Source organism: Syngnathus leptorhynchus, chromosome 9, assembly GCF_054491065.1.
Source record: "Syngnathus leptorhynchus isolate UIUO chromosome 9, UIUO_Slep, whole genome shotgun sequence".
NCBI classification, from domain to species: domain Eukaryota; kingdom Metazoa; phylum Chordata; class Actinopteri; order Syngnathiformes; family Syngnathidae; genus Syngnathus; species Syngnathus leptorhynchus.
In genome coordinates this window covers 12,562,185-12,580,168 of record NC_141203.1, presented here as the reverse complement: position 1 = coordinate 12,580,168, position 17,984 = coordinate 12,562,185, and the positions used below count along the sequence as shown (strand labels likewise).

General features: G+C 48.6%; 1 protein-coding gene across 1 annotated transcript; it reads left to right on the top strand.

The window, feature by feature from the left end:
• The first annotated feature begins 322 nt into the window (after nucleotides 1-322).
• On the top strand, nucleotides 323-16,175 carry xpo4 (exportin 4). Its single transcript, XM_085920858.1, has 24 exons — nucleotides 323-411; nucleotides 1,433-1,538; nucleotides 1,616-1,757; nucleotides 1,824-1,962; nucleotides 2,046-2,162; nucleotides 2,277-2,430; nucleotides 6,416-6,528; nucleotides 9,828-9,985; nucleotides 11,013-11,187; nucleotides 11,264-11,440; nucleotides 11,514-11,656; nucleotides 11,826-11,971; nucleotides 12,095-12,272; nucleotides 12,352-12,511; nucleotides 12,582-12,751; nucleotides 12,829-13,003; nucleotides 13,107-13,313; nucleotides 13,388-13,474; nucleotides 13,550-13,730; nucleotides 13,820-13,941; nucleotides 14,016-14,146; nucleotides 14,248-14,365; nucleotides 14,434-14,526; nucleotides 14,750-16,175. Exons 1-24 carry the CDS (start codon nucleotides 346-348, stop codon nucleotides 14,945-14,947), a joined length of 3,456 nt encoding a protein of 1,151 aa, XP_085776984.1. The 5' UTR covers nucleotides 323-345; the 3' UTR covers nucleotides 14,948-16,175.
• The last annotated feature ends 1,809 nt before the right edge of the window (nucleotides 16,176-17,984 follow it).

The following is a 17,984-nucleotide window of genomic DNA, read 5'->3' as shown; positions in this document are numbered from 1 at the left end:
CACTCATCAATACATCCAATATTTTATATTAAAATTGGATATTATGTAAAAAAACAATCTTAATAAAACCATAATAGCTATTAGGGATAATTCATAATCACATAATAGACGTACTACAAAAAAATGGTGATTTATACATAACCTAAAAATGATAAAGAAGTGTATACTGTATATTTACTTGACAGTTGTTTGTCAATAAGTGGCGTTTTGGTAGAGTTGCAGTTTTATGAGATTTTAAAAAGTAATAATTGTTTCTATGGGACAGTTTTGAGAATTGTTATTTTGATGTGTATGTTTACCCACAATGCCTCGCGCGGGTGCGTCATCTTCGAGGGCCCGGCATCCATGATGGCGGCGCTCGGTGCGGCAGAAGTCATCACCCAGCTGGAAAGCGCTGCCAAAGTTTTAATGGTGAGACGTGACAAGCCTTTCCGGTGGCCGTTGAGATGCTATCTTAATACGAACGCGCTGAGGCGAGGCGAGTGTCTGTAGGCTTCGCCATTGCCGCTTTTTCATGGCGAGACTTTGGACCTGAGCGGGAACGGCAACGATGCGTGGCCAAGCCGCTTCTTCTCTCATCCCATCCCGAAATTTATGGCCTCAATATTCGGCATTTGGCCACCTTATGCTGCTTTAGAAACTGCCAGTTTTTTTTTCTCTGTGTCTGTCCTATATAAGTGTCCAAGTTGCCAAAAGCAGCTTGGTCCACCCTCAGACCAAATAACGAAGTCGCCTCCCTCCCAAGCCGTGTAAAGTCACTTAATTGGTGGGATACGCGTGTAGCAGCTCCCCCGAGTTTTCAGGAGCTCCCCTAGCTTAACCGCTCATCTTTCCAGTCTTCCACGGAGCATCCTAAAGCTAACCGGAGCCAGAATCTTCCCCAAGTAGCCATCACTATCGAGTAGCTCCCCAACTTAGCATTGTAGAGGCCCCCTAGCCAGTCATGTAGACCCCAATCCTAACATAACTGTCGTAACACCGAGCCAAATCGGTATGTCACCTATAACAACCACTGAAGCAATCCATTTTAGGAGAATACTTGATTTGTTGGCTTTTATTTGTGACTTCAGTTGGTTGTTGTTTGAAAATGTCTAATAATAATAAAAAATAAAAATAAAAGATAATAATACAAATGATAGAAACATTGATGAATGCAGTCTAATTTTAAGCAAAAAAAGTGATATTATTGTGAATTTTGAATCTACATGTCTAGTATTATCGTAACCTCGGCAGGACGTATTTATTAGTCATCTTTATTTTTGATTTGATAGTTGTAATTTTTGCTGGAATTAAGTCTCAGTGATTTTCCTCATCCCCCTTCCTTATTTCTCCCCTATCCCTTGTTATGATAATTTTATTTTCACGTCGCAATAATCTTATGATTTATGTTCTCGTCATTTAAGACAGTAATCATCTTTCTTGTGTTTTTCAGGCACCGCCTTCCATGGTGAGCACAGAGCAGCGGCAGCATGCCGAGCACGTCTTCCTCTCCTTCAGGAAGTCAAAGTCGCCCTTTGCCATTTGTAAACACATCTTAGGTGAGTGCTCGCCATCTCGGGCCTTTTTGCGTGAGTGATGAGAAACAGTCCGAGCGAGTGTGCCGCTTGTGTTTCAGAGAGCAGCAAAGTGGATTACGTGCTGTTCCAGGCTGCCACCGCTATCATGGAGGCGGTGGTGAGAGAGTGGATCCTCCTGGAGAAGAGCAGCATCGAGTCCCTCCGAGCCTTCCTGCTCACATACGTGCTGCACAGACCCAAGTAAGGACACGCTGGCAATGAACTTGCCAAGTGTGGTGGAACTAAAAGTGTGTGTGTCTATTTTAGCTTGCAGAAGTACGTGCGCGAGCAGATTCTGTTGGCCGTGGCCGTCATCGTCAAGCGCGGCACCCTCGACAAAACCGTGAGCTGCAAAAGTATCTTCCTGGAGGTCGGACAGCTCATCGGCAGCGGGAACCCCAGCGTGGTAAAGACACACACACGCACACGGTGGAGCCAAGTTTGCGGCCAGCAGGTGGCAGCACATTAGCGTGTGCCTGTGTTTTGCAGCAAACGTTGGCGTGCTCCATCCTAACGGCGCTGCTCAGCGAGTTCTCCAGCTCCAGCAAGACCAGCAGCATCGGGCTGAGCATGGAGTTCCATGGAAGTTGCAAGCGCCTCTTTCAGGTGCGTCCATCGCCTTCATTTAAAATTTGAAAAAAAATACTGTAAAGCAGTCCAATACTGTACTGGTAAGAAATCATAATAAAAAAACAACTGATGAACACAATCACGTTTCAGGAGGACGGCCTTCGGCAGATCTTTGCCATGACCATGGAGGTCCTGCAGGAGTTCAGCCGGCGCGAGAACCTCAGCGCTCAGATGTCGTGCGTCTTCCAACGCTACCTGGCCTTGGCTAATCAGGTGCTCAGCTGGAACTTCTTGCCGCCCAATCATATCCTTTCCTTCACATCACTCACTTTAAAGGTCATCAGTTAGACCAGAGTAGTCGATTAAGGCAGAGGGGACTCGTCATGTCCATACTGAGGGGCACAAATCCATACAGGAAACAAAAATCCCCCCAAAAAATTTAATTGGTGTGATCATGTAAAAAAAAACATGTTTGTGTAGTTTATATCTGGATGAACAAAAATTTACTGGCAAAAATATAATGAAATACATGAGTTGATAAAAAATAGTATTAAATTAAAAATAATTTAATACATAAATTAATTTAAGGAATTACCGCAAAATCAGTTTAAGATAATTAAAGCTGTTTTTCCACCCAAACCTATGCTGCAAAAAATTTAAAAATGAATCATTTAATAATGATTGATGGTTTGGATTTAATTGAATTAAAATGTATGTTTTTATTGTTTATTCCAAACTATGAACAGAAAATACGCATTTTTTTATATAAATAACAAAAATAACTTACCAATATTATTTTTAAAAAAAATTATATCAAAAGATAAGAACAATTAAATGCACATTCATTGTCTCTTTAAGAAAAAGAAAATCTATGTTTTCCAAACCATCTAAACTGCTTACATTCTATTTGGCTATGTGCGCTGGCCAGCAATGAACGCATGCGGGTGACTTTGCGGCGCATCTCCAGCATGCACATGTGTTGTCTGTGCAGCTGGCCTCATGTTGAGAGCACAAATCCTAAATCCTAACCAGCCTGGCATCTGAGGGGATCTGGATCACTTTCAAAGAAGTGTCCACTCGTGTGTGTGTGTGTGTGTGTGTGTGTGTGTGTGTGTGTGTGTGTGTGTGTGTGTGTGTGCGCGCGCACATCATTCCTTAGACCCTGCCCCCCTTTTTCCAGGCTCCCCTCGGTATGCGCGGCGCGCATTTGTGTGTGTCTTCTTAAAGACAAACTTTGAAAGTCATCCGCATGTGTGTTTGCATCCGCAGTTATGTTTTTTTAGGCAACAGTTGAAAGAGATTGTGGTTACTCAATAATCCACAAAGTGAAAAAAACCAAAACAAAAACCCACCAATCTTAGTCACTGCAGTTTATTGCGGCATGCTCACTTAAGTACGCGCATTAGAGTTCTTCAAGCGGGCCGCGTGTCCGTCCACGCTCCCTGAAGTGGCATCACTCGGGCTCGAGGGGGGTGTCGCGTGTCCTCTCGAGCGTCTGCGCCACACCGTGTCACTCGCCAGTGAGCGGCCTTCTAATAAGGCGGCGGCGGTCAGATGAGATGGTAGAGCCGTCGCGCCGTCCCTCCGTCGCGCGGTCTCCATGTTTGCTCTCGGTCGGCCTACCATCTGCTTTGTAGCAGACAGGAATGCGCGCTTGTTTGGGTCTGAAAGCGTGACGACGCTCCCACTTTAGAACTCTTCCACTTACCAGGTAGTGAAGAAGCCCCTTGAGTGTTGAGCTGGGACCCCCCACAGCCACCAATCGGGCCTCACAAGGAGTCATTCATCTGCTTTAGCCCAAACAAAGGCCTACTATATTTGACAGACAACTTGAAACTCGAATGAAATAACAAAAGAAGAGTTTTTTTGCGGCGATTCAATCGACGCTAATAAATGCCATCATCTACATGAGAGATAAACAGAACAAAGCAACTCAAATCCGCCGTCACCATTTTGTTCCCCCGCATCCGAAATTGCCGAGCGCTCGTTAATACGGTAATTCTATCGCTCCTGTCAAGACATTGTCCTTCGTCCCCCGCTGACAGCTGTATGATTGGAGACAAAGCTTTAGGGCAGCCAACGACAACGGGAGACGGGTGCTGGGCTGTTATTCCACATGGCGGGATTTAGGGAGGGATGCGGCCCTTAAACCCCAACACGCGCCTTAGCATAGCGCCGCGAGGCGGCCGCCGGGATCAAGCGTAATGAATAGAGGATACAGTAGAAGCTTGCTAATCCGTTAGCTGCACACGCGCGCACAGCAGCAAGGCCGCCTGGAGATTAGCCGGCTAATCTGTTTGTTGGCTATTTGCAGAGGCAATGAGGACACAATGAAGAAGTCCAGCTGCTCGCCGTTTAGCTCCTTTTCATATTCAAGGCGGATAGAGTGTCTCAGAGCCGTTAGCGCCTTGCTAAATGTTAGCTCTTGTTTGTTTGGTCGGTCACCGTGGTTACACGACTACGAGCTTGGAAAGAAAGCTTTTTGTATGAACGCAATGGCTCCTTTTGGCACTTTTTTCATGATAAGCGCCACCTTGCGCAGTAGAAATAAACACAATGACTGGAACCAATCCACCAAACCAAGAGAAGAAACCAACACATGCGCATACCCGGTGTGCTAGCGTGTAATTAATGCAGTCGCCGCTTCCACAAATTGCCCCAACTTTGCATCGGAAATTGAAACGATGACTATAAATAATCCCAAGAGGGCAAAAAAAAAAGCCCACACTGACACACACGTGTAGAGTTGCGTGTACCTGAGCTGAAAAGTTCACTGTACTGTTATTGCAGTTGTGTTTATGTGCGAAGGCGCTCGTAACATGTTAACGGCGTGTGTCTTTGGCCCTCTTCACTGGTTGACCCGCATTTAGTTGCGTGCGTACGTGTGTACTTTAGAAAGCGAGGCGGCACCGCAGCTATTAGGAGCCAGCGGGCTTGAAACGGCAGCAGGTGATGCCTTTTAAAAAGCCAGCAAAGGGCCGCCACATGTCCTCGTCACTCCTCTCACGCACATTCGTCATCTGGCAAACATGCGCGTGACACACGTCGGCACCTACGCGCACACACACACGCTCCGTTTTGCGTGTTGTTTGTCAAGAAGCGGGAAGTATGCGGTTGTTTTCTTGAAAGTGATGCTTATCCTTCCAGCACACACACAAGCACAAGGAATGTGTTTGTATCGCCACACATACATGGGTTATTTTTAAAAATAGTATTTAGAACTGTGGAATTTCCCCCCAAAATGTAAGAACCACATAAAAACAAATTTGCAGCGGGTCAAGTGTATATCAAAGCGACAGGTGATGTCAGGCCCGTTCAGTCTCCCGCCAAAGCCGCTAAATTGCGGAGCCCACTTTATTTAACACGTGGCCCCGACTGAATAATGTGCACTTATCGTTCCCGAGCTCTCCCGAGGCCTTGTCGGACCCCTGTTGCCACCGCGCTAGCTCCCCGGGGACAGGACCGGAGCAAATAGCATTCTTGCGTCTTCTCCTGGACGGCGCTTCTTTCCATCACCCTCATTCCGTCCCTCCTTGCCAAAGTTCACTGCGAGGTCCTCCACCGTGGCTATTTTTACCGCCGCGCTCTGCGTTTGACAGGTGCCAACTCGTAGGCCCAAAGTGCATTGCGGCGTGCGGTGCGGCGCGGGGCGTGGGCGGCGGCGGCGGCTGGAATGCGCCGGCGACCCGGCCGCCCTCTGCCGCCCGCCGCCCGGCTTTGATGACACATTCCTCCGTTAGCTAGTTTGTCAAACGATGCGCGCGGAATCTCAGCATAGACGAGCGCTGACAAAATGGCTTGGGAGCCCTCCTGGCACTTTGAGTGACAGGAGATTGACACTTTATTTTTATTTGGAGCAACTGTGACTTTCATCTCCACTTCAAAAATCCTCAAAATGTTTTGCTTTGTTAGAAATGATTTTGAAAGTATTCTCTGGATGTATTTAAAAAAAGTCAACAAAATTATTTCATCCAACTTTTCAAATCTATCTTATGTACATTTAAATGTTGACTTTGTGAAGGCAGCTTAAGAAGCTCGAGCTTGCAGCAAAAGAAGGAACATAAAGTGGACACAGACACATGTTAAGACGCACGCTGTGTGCCAGCCGATTGGCTGAGGAGCGAGGTGGGGGCGTGTCCCGGTGTTGAATGCGTCTGAAGGCTGATCCTTCCTGCACATTTGCGCCGGGCTCGTCTCCCGAGGAGGCAGAGGAGGGGTCGGGTGAACTTGAAAGCGGAAGCGTCCACGCCACACTATGCTGTTGTTGGCCTTAACGGGCAGCGGGTCACTGGGGCGCCACTACATCGCCATGTTCGAGGCGGCGCAGAACGTCATGCTCAAGCCCACCGAGACCTGGAGGGAGGCGCTGCTGGACACCAGAGTCATGGACCTCTTCTTCACGGTGAGTATATCACTTCCTCTTATTCGTCCCAACCACTTGTGCTGGCAAACTCAAACTTTGGCACACCAATGACAAGTTTTGACCCAGGTTTGAAATTTGCTGCCAGCTGTCATAAACAGGATGTAACTTGGAGCAGAAATCCAAAAGTGGGTTGTTGCCCCCATAGTGGTATTCTTTTTTTTTTTTTTTTTTTTAAACTAAATATCATGAGGAGCACCCGCATCCATTCAGACCCAACTTGTTTCCTGCCTAAATCAGTAGGGTTGATTTGATCATTTGTTTGGGTGGATTGATTCAGACCAGTTTGCTGCCTAAATGGGCTGTGGCATCTTGTTTGCTTTTTGGGACCTACATCGTGACTTCGCTGCTTTCCGTTTCCTTGGATACCGTGCCTTGCGATGCTGCTAATCAAGCCAAAATATTGAATGTCCAGAATGCTTGCAACCTGTGTCAGGTTTCCGTCTCGTCTGCCGCTCTGGTATTTCTAGTAGCTCCAATGTTTGTTGTTGTAGATGCCCTCAGCTGTCCAACTGTGAGTGTTTGGTTGGGGGGGGGGGTCATGTCGGCCCTTGGGAGACTATGTCAACTTTGGCGTGTGCGGCGTCTCCACGTTGTGCCTGTCTTTAATTTAATGGACTCTGCTGTTGTCTCTTGCATACACACAGGCAGCAGGTGTGTATGTGTGTGTGTGTGAGGGGGGGGGGGGGAACACACAAGACATGCCTCAGGGATGTGTGAGGCTTGCCCACTACCCTACTCCGCCGTCTAAATGTGGCAGCGCTCACAGGAAATCAAATGAATTTTCCCGGCTTGAGGGTCTTAGGAGGGGGCCGATGAGGAGTTTGGCCAGAGAAGGGAAGAAAATCCTTCAACCGCACCGGAGAATGCGGTGTAATTTCCCAGAATACATTTTGAGCCCCTCTTTGACTTATTGAAAACCACGTGACTTCCCAATGCCTTTGTGCGCATAGTCAACAATCAATTATCAATTTATCGTGACAGTTGACATCACGCAAAAGAGGGCGTATGTCACTAGTATCCAATCTTGATTCATTTCCAAGATTGTCTGTCACACGTCTGAAATGTGGATGCAATCTTTGAAGTTTATCTGAAAAAGACTCCCGGGTATTGGACTAAACGGCTCCAAAAATGCTTGGCGTCTTGAATTTTTTTGTGGGTAAACACCAAATTCCCTTTTGTTTACTGAAAGCAGACTGTTTTTTTTTCCAAAGCGCGCATGCCGAGCAAATGTCACGTTGCCAAGTGAAAGTGGCCGCGGGGCCTGCTGAGTGAGATTGGCCGCAAGATCAATGAATCAGGCATCTTCCCCCCCCCCCCAGTACATTTGAGAAATGTTCCTCACATCTTCCAAGGTCAAACGAGAGCGTGTCACTCAGCATGTGTTGCGATGGAAAGACAATAGGCGACGTGTTGATGCCAGACAAACGATGGGAAAGATGAGCCTCAGGGGGGAACGCACACCAGCCAGGCTTTGTCTCCTTCTATAAATAGCATCCTCATCTCCACTCTCTCAGCCTCCCTTTTGTTATCCCCCGTCGTAAAAGCCGCCCTCAAATGTTGTTGATATTAAACACTCGCCACCCCAAAATGGAATCATTTTTCAATCATTCTTCCTCCAGGCCAGTTTTACTTAGCAAAATGAAAATGGGCCGTCGTGTTTATCACGGGCGGCCCCGTGAAAAAGTCTTAAGAAGACATGGCCACAAATGCTCAGTGAGGCTGCCATTTTGGGTTCCAATTACAACTTTGATCTTGACATTTTTGTCTCCGGAGATCACCAAGTTAGCTTTTCACACTCGGCCTCGTATGACTGCTAATCACGGTGAAACATTTTAACATTGAGGCCCGTGTAGTAAATAAAATCATCGCCTCAAGATCAAGGAGGGAATTTCCTACAGTCAGCGAAGGCAGCGTTAGCACGGAATTAGTTACCTTGACAACGACACAAACAGCCCTTCCGGGGATTTGCTGTTCATTGATTAATTAGTGTGCATTAATACCATTGTTAGGTTTCTTGCAGAGGTATCTCAGGTTCTCTCTCACCCCTTCTCTCCCTCACTCACACACGTATACACGCTAACAATAGTCAGACATGAGCGGTATGGCACACATCATTTGCTAGCGCAGCTGCCTTGTACCCTCCCTCCTGCCTCCCTCCCTCCCTCCCTCCCTCCAGCCGATGACTTCACATCGTGGAAGCAGCAGCAGCAGCGTCGGGAGTGTAGCGGCGCCACAGCTGCGACGCCGCGTTAGCATCTTAGCCATAAAGGGAAGACGGGAGGGAAGTTGGAGCCATGCGCCGGCAGAACGGACATTAAGGCTGGGGAGGCGGCGGAGCTCCAGATGTGCCTTTGCGTAGTGACAATGGAAACACATGTTGCCGAGGTGGTCGTGACCGAGAGCTCATCGGGATGTTTTTCCACTCTTGAGTTTGATTGAGGCTTTAAAGACCTGTTCGTGCTCGTGTCTGGTTGAGGGAGAGACAGAGCAGTTAAAGCACCTCATGTCATCTAAGGGTAGGCAGGAAGTTTTACACTTGTGCTTGAGCATGCGCTTGCACGGAAAACTCACCTTTTGACCACTCTTGACCCTTAAAGCGACATTCACCTCTTTGCCTTTCAATCCTCGTTGCTGCTTGTTTTGATTGCATTTGCCAGATTCACGTTTTTCGAAGAATCCTCACCCGTTTGTCGAATTCGACTAAAATGGCAATGTCGCAAAGCCAGCAAAAGCAATTGAAAAAGCATGCAGCAACTACTGAAATGATAAACGATTGTTGTCTTTCTTGTCTTTATGTCAAAAGTACAAAATAGCAATCGTGCACAAAAGAAGGACATTTATTCTTAGTGGTCAAAAGATAAATCACTACAAATATGATTTTTCTCATTTGACGCATACTGCACCATGCCTCATGTTGCTACTGTTATTAGATAATGGGTGTGTGTTCCAGCTCCAATATTGTGTGTGTGTGTGTGTGTGTGTGTGTGTGTGTGTGTGTGTGTGTGTGTGTGTGTGTGTGTGTGTGTGTGTGTGTTATTCACTTACAGTCATCTGAGGATGAGGCAGGAAATTTGTTTCCCGTTTGTGCTTGAGAGTTCTACATTTGAAATCGAATGCTCGGAGACTAGTAAGACCCGGACTGGAAACCCCACTCTCTCACTTTGGAGAGCTATGAAAAGCTTTTTGTGCCCTTCACATCTTACGTTTTTAAGCATATTTTATTTCCAAAATGTGAGCCTTATCCTTGATGAAATCCAAATTTTTTTTCTTCCCCCCAGGTCCACAGGAAGATCCGCGAGGACACAGACATGGCCCAGGACTCCCTGCAGTGTCTGGCCCAGCTGGCCTCCATGCACGGACCCGTCTTCCCGGACGAGAGCGCCCAGATCTCCTACCTGGCCCACCTGGTGGAGGGCCTGCTCAGCATGATCAACGGGTCAGTGCACGTCAAACAAAAAATCATGTGGAGTGTTATGTATATCGTATTGAAAGCATGCAATGTTTTCAAAGAAATCGGCTCTCTCGCGTGGCCGTCTGTCATCACCTATTCTTGGAGCTTTTTTTTTTTCCCCTTTCCAATTGCCTCATCGGAAAACCACACGTAGCGTAGCTGGACGGCCGATGGGCGCCGAATGAGCATTTTTGCTCACACTTTGGCCTCAATGTTTTCCACACCACGTGTGACCCGGAATGTCGCTTTTAATGGAGCAGGGAAGTCCAAGTTGTTGTTGTTGGAAGTTACTTTTTGCGCTTCACAGATTTGTTCATGTTTCACACGGCTGCTGTTTTTTTATGAAGTACAAAAAAAGAGGACCCATGGAAAGTAGCGTCTTGATTCAGCTCCTTGTATTTTTTGTATTTTTAATCTACTTAAGCTCAGAGGAGTAACATTTTTTTGGTCATTTTTCAAAATAATGGTGCTTTCCACTACGCACGCTGAGGCCAAACCGAGGTCAGCTTTCCACGTGAGCCCCAAACGTCCACGCAAATTGCTCCTCAGACTCGAGCGCGAGGATGACGCGACCTGCGGCAATTTTCCACAGCTGCGCGGTGGTCCCAGTTTCACGCAGTTTCCCCTCGCGGCGACGCTTCCAATGGAGGGATCGCACGCCGATCCACAACATTGTGTTGACTCACAGCGTATTTATAGTTTTAATCGGCCATTTTAAGGCGGCCTGGCGTATTTCCATGTTGCCTTTTAGGCGAGGTGACGAGGACAAAGCTTAGTATTGTGTAGCGGCGAGTAGCTAAAAACAGCACTTCGAGGTGCTAAGTGCTTTTTTTTCTTTTCTTACACAGACCATTAACACTGATAAACGATCAGCGTAAAAAAAAATAAAAAATAAGTAAAAGGGAAGTTAACTGCCACAGAAATATCCAATTTTATTGACATAATTGCATCATAAAAATGGCTTTAGGAAACAATAGAATGAATGAATAAACATTTTTTTGTTTTCTTCCAGCATCGAGATCGAGGACTCTGAGGCGGTGGGCATCTCCAACATCATTTTCAACCTGATCACCATGTTCCCCAGGAGCGTGTTGACGGCGCTGCCCAGCGACCTCTTCACATCCTTCATCAACTGCCTCACGCTGCTCACCTGCTCCTTCGGGCGCAGCGCCGCCCTAGAGGAAGTGGTGAGTCGCTGCCGGCCGTTTCCCTGAACAATGTCTGTCGTGAAGACATTCAAGACCAGCGTTTGTGTCCTTCTAGCTGGACAAGGACGACATGGTGTACATGGAGGCCTACGACAGGCTGCTGGAGTCGTGGCTGACGCTGGTGCAGGACGAGGAGCATTTCCCTCGCGGGTGCTTCATCCAGCCCGCCGTGCAGGTCTTCAACGCCTACATCCAGTGTCACCTGGCCGCGCCCGACGGCACCCGCAACCTGGTCAGATTCGGAATAGCTTAAATCGCTAGATGGACTCCCGTTCGGACTGACCCCCCCCCCCTCCCCCCCTCAGTCGGTGAACGGCGTGTCGTCCCACGAGGAGGAAGAGATCAACGAGCTCCAAGAAGACGACAGAGAGCTGTTCTCGGATCAGCTGTCCAGCATTGGCACGCTGGGCCGGGTGGCTTCAGACCACTGCATCCCCCTCCTCACCAGGTAAACGCACTTGAGCTTTGGGACAGTAGAGAAATGACATACTGAGAGATTTTTTTGTGGGATGCACCAATGAGCGCCAAGTCTCCAATATCCAATTTCTTTTTATGCCTGCTTGTCTCCCTCCTCATCCTCCTTTTGAAAACACCTTTTGTTGTGTCGTTGCCGGCAGCCTCCTGGAGGACCGCGTGACTCGACTCCACGGTCAGCTCCAAAGGACTCAGCAGCACTTGATGTCCTCATCGGACCTGACGTCAGCGGACCGCAAAGTACTGGACGACCTCTACGAGGACATCCACTGGCTCATCCTGGTCTCAGGTCGGCGAGACGTGTATCAGCTGCAGAAATAAACGCACGTCCTGACGTTAGCTTCCGACGTGCTTAGCTTTGAATGCTACAGCGCTGTCCTTGTTTTTGAAACAAGTCGTTTGCGGCGTCCAGGCTATCTCCTAGCGGACGACCCCCAGGGCGAGACCCCGCTGATCCCTTCCGAGGTTATGGAGTTCTCGGTCAAGCGCTCGACAGAAGTGGACATGAACACCACGCTGCAGATCCTGGGCTCGCCGGGCGAAAGAGCCTCGTCCATCCCAGGCTTCGATCGCACCGACCCGGTCATCAGGTACTCCCGCCGGGGCGGGGTCTTCTCTTATCTTCTTTACTCCTACGGTCGACTTTATGAATGTCTTTGCACTTGTGAGGTTGCTGTCGGCCGTGCTCAGGACGTCCGAGGTGGAATCCAGGGCCAGCAGAGCCAGTTTGACGCAGCTGTTGAGTCCTCAGATGGGCAAAGACATCGTTTGGTTCCTGAGGCGCTGGGCCAAGACCTACCTGCTCGTGGACGAGAAGCTCTACCAACAGGTGATGGATGCACCTGTTGCCTGTACTCATGAAACCAACTTTGTTTTGTCCCTCCACCTGTTCCCTTCAGGTCAGCGTCCCCTTCAGCATGGCCTTCGGCTCAGACACGGAGGGCGCCCAGTGGATCGTGGGCTACCTGCTGGAGAAAGTCATCACCAACCTGTCGGTGTGGAGCTCAGAGGCCGAGCTGGCCAACGACACGGTGGAACTGCTGGTGACGCTGGTGGAGCGGCGGGAGAGGTGAGGCCCGCTCAGGTCCGGTCGGCGCTGAAGACGCCGTCGTCGCGACTCTAACCCTCTTCCCGTCGTCGGAGCAGGGCCAACATGGCGGTGCAGTGCGAGAGCTGGTGGAACCTGGCCAAGCAGTTTGCCGGCCGGAGCCCGCCGCTGCACTTGCTGTCCAGCTCGGTGCAGAGAAGCCTCATGAAGGCTCTGGTCCTGGGGGGCTTCGCCCAAATGGACTCGGACACCAAGCAGCAGTACTGGGCAGAGGTAACGCACCTGCGACCTTTCTTTTTATCAATGAATTTGTCGATTTATCAAAAACAGAAAAAACATTTTTCATGATTTTGTCATTGCCTCTGCTTGGGCTCAGGTGCTGCACCCGTTACAGCAGCGCTTCCTCAACCTCATCAACCAGGAGAACTTTGCCCAGATCAGCCAAGAGGAGGCGGTCAAGCAGGAGATCGTGGCCACGCTGGAGGCCCTGTGTGGCATCGCAGAGGCCACGCAGATCGACAACGTGGCCTCACTCTTCTCCTTCCTCATGGACTTTCTGTCCAGCTGCATCGGACTCATGGAGGTCAGGACGCTGACCCGCAGAAGGGCGCATGTTTGGTCTGTGTCATTTATCACACACACACGTGTTGCTCTCAGGTGTACAGCAACACGCCGGAGACCATCAACCTGATCATTGAGGTCTTTGTGGAGGTGGCTCACAAGCAGATCTGCTACCTGGGCGAGGTTGGTAACCGCCGCCCTTGCACAACGGAAATGTAGAAGTAAGTAAGCCAGAATGGCGTGCGTGCGTGCGTGCAGAACAAGTCGATGAAGCTGTACGAGGCGTGCCTGACGCTGCTGCAAGTTTACTCCAAGAACAACCAGAGCAGGAAGCGAAGCGACTCGGCCGCCGAGGAGGACCAGTACCAAGACCTGCTTCTTATCATGGAGCTGCTCACCAACCTGCTGTCCAAAGAGTTCATCGACTTCAGTGACACGGGTGCGCCGCGCATTCTGGCTTTTGTAACCATCTGCTGAAGGTCAAAGGTTGAAATTGGTTGCGTTTATACCCGTGCCTCTATCCTCCAGACGAGGTGTTCCGTAGCCAAGACCAGGGCACGCCGGCATCCAGTCGTCCGGTGTCCGCCGCAGACGTGGTTCTGTACGGTGTCAACATCGTTCTCCCTCTCATGTCGCAAGACCTTCTCAAGGTTAGATCCGATTTTGACGGGAGCTGCCGTGGAAAGAAAACTGACCGACGTCTTTGCTTTCCGGTGTCCCGCAGTTTCCTTCTCTGTGCAACCAGTACTACAAGCTCATCACCTTCATCTGCGAGATCTTCCCAGAGAAGATCCCGCAGCTGCCCGAGGATCTCTTCAAGAGCCTCATGTTCTCGCTGGAGCTCGGGATGACCTCGTATCCTCGTCGTGACCCGTCGCGTGGATTTGTGTCAAGACAGCTGGTCAAAGTAGCAATGTTTTTTTGTCCAAGCGTACGACCTTAACACAAGTGTTCAGGATGGGATCCGAAATCAGTCAGCTGTGTTTGGAAGCTTTGTCGCCATTGGCCGAGCAGTGCGCCAAAAACCAGGAGAAGGACACGCCCCTTTTCATGGCCACTCGACACTTCCTCAAGGCACGCACGCACGCACGCACACACGGCATGTTCCTGTGGCGTTGGTTAACGTGCGCTCTGTGTTGCAGCTGGTCTTCGACATGTTGGTGCTGCAGAAACACAACACAGAGATGACGGTGGCGGCCGGAGAAGCGCTTTACACTCTAGTCTGTCTGCACCAGGTCAGATGACACCCATTCAAAGTTGGCTTGAGATCAGTGAAGATGCCCGCCCAGTTATTGTGTGTATCTATTGTTGTATTTTCAAACCTTTTGCTCAAGAAGATTTGGCTTACTGATGATGTCGCTCAAGTATGATGATCATAGTATCGCGATACAATCAAATCACATTGGTCAACAAATGATATGGCACGTGACAAGAGGTTCTTGTGATGTCACGCTCCAGGCGGAGTACTCCGATTTGGTGGAGTCGCTGCTGTCATCGCAGCGCGACGCCGTCATCTATGGCCGCCTGGTGGCCGCCTTCAACACGCTGACGGCCAGCAGCACGCCGCCGGCCATGGAGCGCAAACAGAAGATGGCCTTCCTCAAAAGCCTCGACGACTTTGTGGCCAACGTGGGCGGCCTGCTCTGCGTCAAGTAGCCGCCACGGAGGAAATGCGTGCACGCCGTGCCGATTCACGCCCGCAATGAACTATGGGTACGTGGGAAGGACGCTCGCTCACCACAGCGACCCACTGGACTGCAGTGCAGTGCAGACAGACAGACAGACAGACAGACAGACAGACAGACAGACAGACTGGCAAGCCACACGACAGCCAGGGAAAGCGCCTGGAGACACACACGCACCCATGCTGGCCGGCCGACCGATACAATGTTATTGGAAGGTGACAAAGATTTTTAATATTATTTTTTTCCCCCCCAGGGTGAAGTTTTTGAACTTGTTGAAGGACCATTATGTTGAGAGAATGGTCATATGCACTCAGGCAAGGCATGTACATCAACCCCCTCATATACACACACAAATATATGTGCAGAGATGGCTAATTGACAAAGGCAAAATGCAGTGGAGACTATAGGCGTCCGTCACTGAAGGAATGGCCACCACTTTCATTGAATGACGGACCAGCAAAATGTGGCTCATTTGAAATCCTAATTTAAAACCTTAACTCTTGTTTAACACTGACAACACAAGAACTTGAATACGCTGTCTAGTTTGCTTTCTTACCTCAAAGCTCATTATTTGCTGATTGCGTTAATACAGGAGTCTACCGCATACTCTATAATAGTCTCTTTGATGAATACCGCCACCTACTGTACAAAAGTAGTCAATGCAGTCTGCCTTCAAGTTTTACCAAGTCAGTCATTTTGTCAGTCATTTTGTCAGAGTACTGTCTCTGAGTGAGTGAGTGAGTGAGTGAGTGAGTGAGTGAGTGAGTGAGTGAGTGAGTGAGTGAGTGAGTGAGTGAGTGAGTGAGTGAGTGAGTGAGTGAGTGAGTGAGTGAGTGAGTGAGTGAGTGAGTGAGTGAGTGAGTGAGTGAGTGAGTGCGTGCGTGCGTGCGTGCGTGCGTGCGTGCGTGCGTGACCATACGCATGCCGGCGTCTGCCTGCAAGCCTTTTACATTTGTTGTTCTGTTTGAGGAACATCATGACACACCGAAGCTGAAATGTTTTTATACCCCAGCAGGTGCAGCAGTGAACCTTTGTGCTTAAATTCAAATAAAAAAAAAAGGAACAGCTTTGCCAATAGAAATGTTTAATGGCTGGGTTTGGAGCAGTATTTTTCTAAAAGCAGCACACCCTCCATGAATAAAGACCAGAGACGCTTGTCCCCCCCCACTGTGTGTGTTGACCACATTTGAAAGTTTACATAAAAGTATTGTAATAATAATCGTCTGGTCTTTTCATTCGTGTTTACCTTTGACAAAACTATAAATTCCATGCCAAATATGGGATTCAGTACGTATTTGTGTACCTAATGTTGTGTCCATAAGTGACGTCACGGAACAAATAGCCAAAATGTACACCTGAAAATGGCGGTGTACCTAATAGTGTTAGAGTGACGTCACAGATCCACAGCCAATCAGAAAGTGCGGGTGTGGCACGTTTCACGTTCACTTAAGTTTTGACCATAATCTTTCCCTAATAAAGTGGGCTGTGATTAGGTACACCTGAAAATGGCGGTGTACCTAATGGAGTGTCCGAGTGACGTCACAGATCGACCAGCCAATCAGAAAGTGGGGGTGAGGGCGGGTGTGGCACTTTTCACTTAAACTTTTTCCCTAATGAAGTGATTAGGTACACCTGTGTCCGTGTGACGTCACAGATCAACCAGCCAATCAGAAAGTGGGGGGTTGTTTGGGTGTGGCACTTTTCACTTTCATTTAAATTTTGACCATAATTTTTCCCTAATAAAGTGGCCTGTGATTAGGTACACCTGAAAATGGCGGTGTACCTAATGGAGTGTCCGAGTGACGTCACGGATCCAACAGCCAATCAGAAAGTGGGGGTGAGGGCGGGTGTGGCACTTTTCACTTAAACTTTTTCCCTAATGAAGTGATTAGGTACACCTGTGTCCGTGTGACGTCACAGATCAACCAGCCAATCAGAAAGTGGGGGGTTGTTTGGGTGTGGCACTTTTCACTTTCATTTAAATTTTGACCATAATTTTTCCCTAATGAAGTGGCCTGTGATTAGGTACACCTGAAAATGGCGGTGTACCTAATGGAGTGTCCGAGTGACGTCACGGATCCAACAGCCAATCAGAAAGTGGGGGGTTGTTTGGGTGTGGCACTTTTCACTTTCATTTAAATTTTGACCATGATTTTTCCCTAATGAAGTGGCCTGTGATTAGGTACACCTGAAAATGGCGGTGTACCTAATAGAGTGTCCGAGTGACGTCACGGATCCAACAGCCAATCAGAAAGTGGGGGGTTGTTTGGGTGTGGCACTTTTCACTTTCATTTAAATTTTGACCATGATTTTTCCCTAATAAAGTGGCCTGTTATTAGGTACACCCAAAAATGGCGGTGTACCTAATGGAGTGTCCAAGTGACGTCACGGATCCAACAGCCAATCAGAAAGTGGGGGGTTGTTTGGGTGTGGCACTTTTCACTTTCATTTAAATTTTGACCATGATTTTTCCCTAATGAAGTGGCCTGTGATTAGGTACACCTGAAAATGGCGGTGTACCTAATAGAGTGTCCGAGTGACGTCACGGATCCAACAGCCAATCAGAAAGTAGGGGTGAGGGCGGGTGTGGCACTTTTCACTTAAACTTTTTCCCTAATGAAGTGATTAGGTACAGCTGTGTCCGTGTGACGTCACAGATCAACCAGCCAATCAGAAAGTGGGGGGTTGTTTGGGTGTGGCACTTTTCACTTTCATTAAAATTTTGACCATGATTTTTCCCTAATGAAGTGGCCTGTTATTAGGTACACCCAAAAATGGCGGTGTACCTAATGGAGTGTCCGAGTGACGTCACGGATCCAACAGCCAATCAGAAAGTAGGGGTGAGGGCGGGTGTGGCACTTTTCACTTAAACTTTTTCCCTAATGAAGTGATTAGGTACACCTGTGTCCGTGTGACGTCACAGATCAACCAGCCAATCAGAAAGTGGGGGGTTGTTTGGGTGTGGCACTTTTCACTTTCATTTAAGTTTTGACCATGATTTTTCCCTA